The sequence below is a fragment of the Bolinopsis microptera genome, chromosome 10, assembly GCF_026151205.1.
Source record: "Bolinopsis microptera isolate Bmic1 chromosome 10, MBARI_Bmic_1.0, whole genome shotgun sequence".
NCBI lineage: Eukaryota > Metazoa > Ctenophora > Tentaculata > Lobata > Bolinopsidae > Bolinopsis > Bolinopsis microptera.
In genome coordinates, this window is record NC_087081.1 from 4,086,805 (window position 1) to 4,096,763 (window position 9,959).

Sequence of the window (9,959 nt, forward strand, 5' to 3'; positions counted from 1 at the left end):
ATGTACCTTCACAACATAACATGTACCTTCACAACATAACATGTACCTTCACACCATAACATGTACCTTCACACCATAACATGTACCTTCACACCATAACATGTACCTTCACACCATAACATGTACCTTCACAACATAACATGTACCTTCACAACATAACATGTACCTTCACAACATAACATGTACCTTCACAACATAACATGTACCTTCACAACATAACATGTACCTTCACAACATAACATGTACCTTCACACATAACATGTACCTTCACAACATAACATGTACCTTCACAACATAACATGTACCTTCACACCATAACATGTACCTTCACATCATAACATGTACCTTCACACCATAACATGTACCTTCACAACATAACATGTACCTTCACAACATAACATGTACCTTCACAACATAACATGTACCTTCACAACATAACATGTACATTCACAACATAACATGTACCTTCACATCATAACATGTTTACCTTCACACCATAACATGTACCTTCACGCCATAACATGTACCTTCACACCATAGCATGTACCTTCACATCATAACATGTACCTTCACAACATAGCATGTACCTTCACAACATAACATGTCCCTTCACAACATAACATGTACCTTCACACCATAACATGTACCTTCACAACATAACATGTACCTTCACATCATAACATGTACCTTCACAACATAACATGTACCTTCACAACATAACATGTCCCTTCACAACATAACATGTACATTCACAACATAACATGTACCTTCACATCATAACATGTACCTTCACACCATAACATGTACCTTCACACCATAACATGTACCTTCACAACATAACATGTACCTTCACATCATAGCATGTACCTTCACAACATAACATGTACCTTCACAACATAACATGTCCCTTCACAACATAACATGTACATTCACAACATAACATGTACCTTCACATCATAACATGTACCTTCACACCATAACATGTACCTTCACGCCATAACATGTACCTTCACACCATAGCATGTACCTTCACAACATAGCATGTACCTTCACAACATAACATGTCCCTTCACAACATAACATGTACCTTCACACCATAACATGTTTACCTTCACAACATAACATGTACCTTCACACCATAAATACAATACATAGGTATTAATAACTTCAAGCCTTGTACATTGTATATTGTACATTGTTTATTGTACATTGTACATCGCACATAATACATTGTACATTGTACATTGTACTGGAGAGTGGAATTCCTCAGAAACTAAATCAATAGCAGATAAAACTCCGACTACTCATTATAAAGTCAAATATTTGAGTAACTTTATAAAATTTTCAGTCAAGATCGACAAAACTTAAACTAATTCACCAGCAGTGAAGTTGTTTTTTCTTAAGGTCGAATGTTTAAAAACTATTGAGATAATGACCGTAAAAGTTTAAAAATTAAATTATCAAACGCCCAATGTATAACGATATGATATTTATATTAGACGACTGTTCATCATAAGGGTTAAGGGTTTATTTCAAATGAACTGTACGATAATTACCAGCAATCAGGTTTCATCCTGGATTTAAACAGTAGCCGTAATGTGTATTTTAATTGGAAAAATATTTAACATGATTTACTTTTAGCAGGGAATAAACTCAATGATATTATCAAATTATTCTATTGTCCTGTATCTTTGTTATGGACTTAACATTCTTAACATTCTTAACATTCTTAACATTCTTAACATTCTTAACATTCTTAACATTCTTAACATTCTTAACATTATTTTCATTCTATATTAATGTTAAAATCAAAAGTATTCCTGTATGCAGTTTCGGGGGGTTTACCCTGATTTTTTGTTAAATTTGATTTAGAAATAGCAACTGACCAACAAACTAAGGCCTGTGACCGAACTTTTGAGGGGGTTCCGGACTCCGGGTGCCCACTGGTGCCCGCGGGATAGCCTTGCCCATATTTGGTCCCAATTTGAATTATGCCAAATCACCTTAGCATGCTCAAAACCATGCTTTTTTGGGGTGCTTTTGTAGCTACTACTGAACACTACTGATAAAATTTAATTAACGTAGAATTGCATGTCGACCTTAAGTTTTGGAGTAAAATTGTGAATTAGACCTTTAAAACAATTTGGCCGCCAAATTTTAAAAGTTTCTAAAATGTAGCGCGCTGTGGCCTGCTGTGCGCCTGAATGTAAATGTCAATTGTCAAAACAGCGAATTCAGTATCAACCATGCCTGTAAAAACTTTTAAAGTTTTAGGCAGGACTATCGAAAGCTGCATCCTGTTCAAATTCGGTAAGCTGATGGGTATTAATGGCAAACATGTCGCCCTAGTTGAAATTGCGTTGTTTTTGAAGATTTTGCTTATGCAAAATACCTAGCTGAGAAATTTGGCACTATAGTGATCATTTTCAAGAACGATTCAAATAATACGATATTAAATGCATATTAGAGCCAGCCAGCAGCTCTTCCTAAATAAGGTTAAGTGTGAGTCGAAAAAGAGATGCATAGTGTATTCATTGGAAGAATTTCAGAAAGTTTGCTTTCAGGATTGAAATCTAGCAATAAATTTGGATTACAGGGTAAGTTATGTTTTGTTGTTGTTGTTGCTGTACCCATGGTAACCAGCTCAGTAACCATGGTAACCAGCTCAGTAACCATGGTAACCAGCTCAGTAACCATGGTAACCAGCTCAGTAACCATGGTAACCAGCTCAGTAACCATGGTAACCAGCTCAGTAACTGTTGTTGTTGTAGCTGAGCTTACTGTATGATTGTAGCTTTTGTAGGCTGCTATAAACCCCTCCGGGATACTGCTAAGGAACGGGATAAAAAATAAGTTGGAGCGTTTTTTGTAAATACTTAAATAATCCCTGGCCTGCACAGTTTTAACAATACTATTACTACTCCTTATTCACTTAACCCGGTTTGGTATGTTGAGTGATACTTCGTCTTTGACAGCAGACAGGGGTGTAGAAATGGTTTTCTTCGTGAGGGGAGCAAAATCTTAGAGTTTTTCTTGACTTACGTTGCATGCCACTTTTCGCGCGCTTTGATATTTGGGATACGTAACACAGGATTACACAGGATTAATTAAAAATAATCTGTGTGTGATTCCTAAGTCAACGGCATTCCTGGAACAAAATTAGAGGTTTGGACTTTGGATTTATGATATCTATTATTCTTTTATACATATATATTATTTAATGGATAATTTTGGGTTACTTTGACGTGTCATGTCCTGTAGGAGCAGGCTAGATGTTGTTTTAGAATTTGCTTAAGATCGAATCTCAAAAACCTTAAATTGATCATGATATGATTTATGAGTCCATAAAAACGATGATTTTATTCAACATTCAAGAGTAAGTTTTAGTAAAAACTGAGCATAAACAGCAAACATCAGCCTAAAATAACAAATAAAGCATAAATTATCAATAATAAAGCAACATATCAACATTTATTACAATACCCAGGATCTCAATCTCTCAATGAATTATATGTAGTAAAACCGCGCCCCGATTTACCGCAAACCCCGAATTACCGCGGCTTTTTTCTTTCTCCCTTACCCGCGGTAAATCGGAAAGTAAAGGTAAAACTCGCGTCGAAGCCCTGTGCTTACCCCGGTAAAAGTAATGAATGTGGAAAGTAAAGGTAAAACTTGAAGCCCTGTGCTTACCCCGGTAAAATTAATGAATGTGGAAAGTAAAGGTAAAATTTGAAGCCCTGTGCTTACCCCGGTAAAATTAATGAATGTGGAAAGTAAAGGTAAAACTTGAAGCCCTGTGCTTACCCCGGTAAAATTAATGAATGTGGAAAGTAAAAGTAAAACTCGCAGCCATTTGCTTACCTCGGTAAAATTAATGAATGTGCAAAGTAAAGGTAAAACTTGAAGCCCTGTGCTTACCCCGGTAAAACTAATTAATATGGAAAGTAAGGTAAAACTTGCAGTTTACTACATATGGCCGTCTCTGTAAAGTTTACCGCACATGTGAAGAAGACCGGAGATTAGAAGTACTGCCCCCACTAGTAGCAGTGTGGGTGGATATCAGGGAGACTACAGATAGTTGTGTGTTGGGACCCCCCCTCTTCTTCTTTTTCTTCTTCCTGTCCCCAGGCTGGACTGTCATCACCTCGTCTAGCGAGGAGGTGGACTTGGAGTTAGCGTCCACTGTTCTACTGTGTAGTGTCTTCTGTACAGGTGTCTTGGTGGTGCAGCCCACGTGGAGGAGGAACCTTTCTAATGTGTTCTTGTAGGCTTTTCTGAAGACGGGGTTTACCAAACCGTATATTATAGGGTTCACTGAAATTGTGGTTGGGTAAGATTTCACTATGAGGTTGTATGGTCGTGGTTTTTTTTTAAAGGGCGAATGTAAAATCACTATGGCTTAAAAATAGGTCTTATAGAGGTCTATCATATCCCGAAAAGTTTGAAGCTCTATCGTGCCAAGTTTAGATTTTTAAACTTTCAAAGGGCGAATGTTATTTTCGAGATTTCAAATGCCGAATGTTACTGTCACCAAAATGTAATTAGATCGAACGCAGAAATTAAATCGAACCGGTTCGATCTAGGAATTAGATCGAACGCGCGGCGCGGCTTTCAATGTATTTATAATTATATATGTATCTCGCGCCAGCGTTCGATCTAATTCCTAGATCAAACCGGTTCGATCTAATTTTTGCGTTCGATCTAATTACATCTTGGTGACAGTTATACAATATGTTATACATACAATGTCACACATTCGCCCTTAAACTCACTGCAACCAATAAGATTATTCAGCTCAAACCATTTCAACAGATATTAACTCCGGAGATAGATATATTAGATATAGCATGAATATTTTTATACATTAAGAGAATTAAAAAAATATATATATACTTTCAAATTGTTACACGAATACATAATTGTATTTCAAAGAAAATTCGCCAAATGAGCATGAACATGCCTCGACAGTTGACAAGTGACCAAGTGTAAAAAGAATAAGGGTCACTGAAACAGATGACCGGTACACTAGCCATGTCAATTATTTTATCTATGGAACAAAGGGAGATTAATGGAAATAATACCTGCATTGTTGAAAAGAAGAAGCCAGTGGAAAGCGACAAATATTTTGAATGAGATTGCAGTAGATCCAGTGATAAAGCTGAACATTCCTGAAAAGTAGTGTTTTATATTTATGTTACAAGAGATTAGTTCTTATAATGGAGGTTGGCAACTCTCTCTATTAAAGTATTAATGGCCTCATGTGGGAAGCCTTCTCACTGTGCCCTCAGAGTGAAACTCCTGCTAGCTACAGCCAAGGACTCCCTAAGTATGATATACAAAATCATAAAATAATATATATTCATTAATTGAAACTTATTGTTTCATTGAATAGATATTGGATATGAAGGTTAACAAGATCGGGCGGGTGTTGCTTTAAGCCCTAACCCAAACTTTGATTTGATCATTTTGGTCTAAAGACGATAACAGAAGGGGGAGGGGTCTAAGACAAGCCCCCCCCCCCTTCTGCAGCTCACCTAATATTAATATAGGAAGAAGACAAGACCCCCCCCCCCCCTGCAGCTCACTTAATATGGATATAGGAAGAAGACAAGACCCCCACCCCCCCTGCAGCTCACCTAATATTGATATAGGAAGAAGACAAGACCCCCCCCCCCCTGCAGCTCACCTAATATGGATATATGGAGAAGACAAGACCCCCACCCCCCCCCCTGCAGCTCACCTAATATTGATATAGGAAGAAGACAAGACCCCCCCCCTGCAGCTCACCTAATATGGATATATGGAGAAGACAAGACCCCCACCCCCCCCACCCCCCCTGCAGCTCACCTAATATTGATATAGGAAGAAGACAAGACCCCCCCCCCTGCAGCTCACCTAATATTGATATAGGAAGAAGACAAGACCCCCCCCCCCCCCCCCCCCTGCAGCTCACCTAATATTGATATAGGAAGAAGACAAGACATCATCATGCCAATTATGATAAGGATCATGAGAGCTGCCCGCAGGTTATTTTGCTGTCGCGACTGCTTTTTACAGTCCTTCTTGTTGTTTGAGATGTTGGTTGCTTTCTTTCCATGTCTCTGAGATACCTAAATAATTACTGGTTAATTTTAGTGTCATATATATATATATCAATATATTACATTACATGACATTTGGCGAATGAATCGTTGTTATAATTTTAAATCTTCCATAATTGATATTCGATGTGTATTCAATGAGCAAAGAAAAATGTTATGGAAAACAGAATATATCCTGAAGAGGAATCACAAGAATAACAAGAATAACAAGAATAACAAGAATAACAAGAATAACAAGAATAACAAGAATAACAAGAATAACAAGAATAACAAGAATTGCAAGAATTACAAGAATTACAAGAATTACAAGAATTACAAGAATTACAAGAATTACAAGAATTACAAGAATTACAAGAATTACAAGAATTACAAGAATTACAAGAATTACAAGAATTACAAGAATTACAAGAATTACAAGAATTACAAGAATTACAAGAATTACAAGAATTACAAGAATTACAAGAATTACAAGAATTACAAGAATTACAAGAATTACAAGAATTACAAAATTACAAGAATTACAAGAATTACAAGAATTACAAGAATTACAAAAATTACAAGAATTACAAGAATTACAAAAATTACAAGAATTAAAATAATAAGAATAACAATAATTACCCTGAAGATGTGAAAGTAAAAGAAGACAATAAATCCGAGCGGAAGAGGCACAAAGAATATGGTGTAGACAGTACAGTACACGAACCCCCACCCTTTGTCGTCACAGTTCAACCCACAGGAGAAAGCAAAGGGACTGTACTTGTAGTAGGCGAATTTCACCTGTTCCGTAGGTACATTAATTAAATGAAATACTTTTTATAATCGTAAAAATTTTGTTCCCTAGCTCCTGAGCTCCACTCAAAAAATTATAAATAAAAAATTATATTATGACAGTATAATCAGTACTCAGTATGCGTACCGATTGCAATAACTAAACGTGTAAATCGGGATTCAATAAAGCTGAAGACGCGACGATTCGTCTCAAAACTTTTCATCTATCATAGCAGTTCGAATGTAAATTTAATTTAAATTCGTACCCTACACAATCTAATCTGACCGCAAAACATCAAAGCAGTAACTACGGCTTAAAAATAGACACATAAAATATATGGGTATACCTGAAAAAGGGGGATGATGGTGAAACAACACGACACAAACCAAATAACCCCTATCATTATCAGAGCTTTTCTCTTCGTCATGGAGGATCTGTAACTGTGGGGCCTACACAGCATGTAGTATCTGAACATAATATTCAGGAATATTCAGTAATATTCAGTAATATTCAGTAACATTCAGTTATATTCAGTTATATTCAGTAATATTCAGGTATATTCAGTAATATTCAGGTATATTCAGTAATATTCAATAATATTCAGTGATGTTCAATAATATTTAATAATATTCAGTAATATTCAGTGATATTCAATAATATTCAGTAGGTAATATTCAATAATATTTAGTAATATTCAGTAATATTCAGTAATATTCAGTAATATTCAGTAATATTAAATAATAAGGACGCATACTGGTAACTGGTATGATTCTTAAAACAGCAGGCTCTCTACGTAGAACAGCGAAAAAGCATTAAATAAAATCGTCTGGAAATTATGTTCCATAGTGTATTTTCGGTATCTTTTGTGTATTTAATGATACTTATAGTGTATTTAATGGTACTTATAATGTATTTAACGTTACTTATAGTGTATTTAATGTTACTTATAGTGTATTTAATGGTATCTCTACAACATAACTTAAATCTTCTCATACCTGTCGAAACTACAGAAAGCGACAGTCCAGACACTAGCAAAGAGAACAGTGTTATCAATGAAGGCTGAGAAGGCACAGGCCCAGTCGGGGAGGAGCCAGGCGTTAGCGACCACTGACACGAAAGTTATAGGCATGTTCCACACACCTGGCCATTACAAATGTTATTTGTTTATTTTTCAAAAGATTTAATATATGAGGGAAATAGGAACTATGACCGAAGAATGTGTTTGAGATTGTTCAGCCAGTAAAATTATATCGTTTGAGTAGATATATATTATATATTATATACAATATATATACAATATATACATTATACAATGTACAATATACATATCTTGAGGTCGTGTTACTGTGACAGCTATTATGCATCAGATCAAGTTTAAATTTTAATCAGATTAACTTTAAATTTTAACAGGGCGATTCAGATTTTTTTAATAAAGCCGTATCAATTGCGATAGCTGCTGCTGTAAAATTGGTTGATTACATTTTTAAGTAATTGATCAGTAAATAGTGCAAAAATTCAATTATTGGAAAGAAATGAAAAGTAATATAGCTTAATAAATATGACAGTAACAACGTGTACAATTCATTACATCTTAATCTTTAACACGTGTCACTATTTAAATGGGCATCACGTGTCAATAATGTCGGCTTTTGATTAATATCTACCATGAAACTATGCAGCATACGCAGATTCTAAAGTTTAAATCTTGTGGAGAACATACTTTTATTTAAACGTTTACTTTATGTCTATTTTACTTATATTTTGCTTGTACGATAATCACACTTACCCACAATCATGTCAGTCAGAGAAAGGTTAAAGATAAAGAGATTGCTGATCCTCTGAAGACTTTTGTTACACAAAATGGATACCCAGAGGAGGAAGTTACCTGTTGTGTATTTTAATGTTTAATGTTATGCAATATAATGATTAATAAGTATATACTCTTATATTAACCATATTTATCTTAGCCCAGGATTTGATAATTAATTATTATTAATAACGACGAGACCCAGAAGAGAAAGTTACCGAAGGTAGCGAGAAAGGAAAAGAGGGCTATGCTCAGGGCTAGGAGGGATCTTTCCAGATCGGTAAAGGGGGGCGCTTCTGCCCCAGCTACCATTCTCTGTCTGCTATATTCTGATGAATTCGTTATCTAAATCATTTTAGACATGAATATGGTGTAGTGAAATGTCAATTATTTCCTTTACCTGAAAAAAGAATATTCCTTTGTTGCAATACACGAAATCACTAAAATTTTCATCAGAAACATAGTTTGTTGTTTAATTGATTAATTTTGATTTACTAATCAAATATTTATTAAGTTATAAGTGTACTGATGATGAAAGAAAATATTCCCTTATTAATGTTATAAAGATATTATCAAGAAATACTATTTAATCCTTCTGAAAAGTTCAAAATAAAACCAATTCAGTCAAAGGAATCGGAGTAATTCCGTTTGAGAAAAATAATAAATCCAAATAAAATGGCCCATGATTGTAGGATAGTAATTATTCCTAATAAAGATAAATATTTTTGAACGTTTCCGTGGGTTACGGACATGCTGAGTCATATTACCAGGCCAAAAAATCAGATACCAAGAAGATCTTTCTAAACGAGTGGTAACTCAGACAAATTGACATTCAGAGAATTGAACGATGAAATGTAACCCAAATTCTCAAATCCGAAATCCAAGAACAAGAGCGTTCCCGAAGTGTTCCAAAAAGGATTTAACCCGATCCTCCTCAAGATTTAGAAGGGACAAAACAGGCACTTAACCCTGGCAATTTGTGTGAAGCTGTCGTATGACGTTTAAATTTAGAGGACTCGAGACAAGACAGGCCCTCAACCCTGGCAATTTGTGCGTATTTCAGCCATATGACGTTTAAATTGTCGTTTTGAGATTTGATTAAGCGATCTATAAACGTCACGTCCTAATTTTGGATTATTTTCGGAGGTTAATGCACTGCTATAAATAGAGGCATACTGGATTATATGCAGTAATAGTTGGATTATTCCATGTATAGTGTAGACTTAAAACTATAAAAGCCATTGCCATGTCAGAATTAAATGATTGCAAAAAAAGAACGACA

The 9,959-nt window shown here is 35.3% G+C and overlaps 1 protein-coding gene across 1 annotated transcript; it reads right to left on the bottom strand.

Annotated features, from left to right (window-relative positions):
• Positions 1-3,991: 3,991 nt before the first annotated feature.
• Positions 3,992-8,989, bottom strand: LOC134822237 (trace amine-associated receptor 5-like). Its single transcript, XM_063833145.1, has 8 exons — positions 8,896-8,989; positions 8,657-8,755; positions 7,866-8,010; positions 7,217-7,337; positions 6,720-6,878; positions 5,954-6,110; positions 5,082-5,168; positions 3,992-4,314 (listed from the first exon to the last, which is right to left on the bottom strand). The coding sequence occupies exons 1-8, from the start codon at positions 8,987-8,989 to the stop codon at positions 3,992-3,994; spliced, it is 1,185 nt and encodes a 394-aa protein (XP_063689215.1).
• Positions 8,990-9,959: the final 970 nt, after the last annotated feature.

Excerpts from the sequence above, each read along its gene's own strand:
- LOC134822237 (XM_063833145.1), bottom strand. The coding sequence starts at position 8,989 with ATGGTAGCTGGGGCAGAAGCGCCCCCCTTTACCGATCTGGAAAGATCC. Across the intron at positions 7,338-7,865 it reads GCTTTCTGTAGTTTCGACAG|ATACTACATGCTGTGTAGGC; the intron begins GTATGAGAAGAT and ends TATTATGTTCAG. Across the intron at positions 6,111-6,719 it reads TTTACTTTCACATCTTCAGG|GTATCTCAGAGACATGGAAA; the intron begins GTAATTATTGTT and ends GTAATTATTTAG.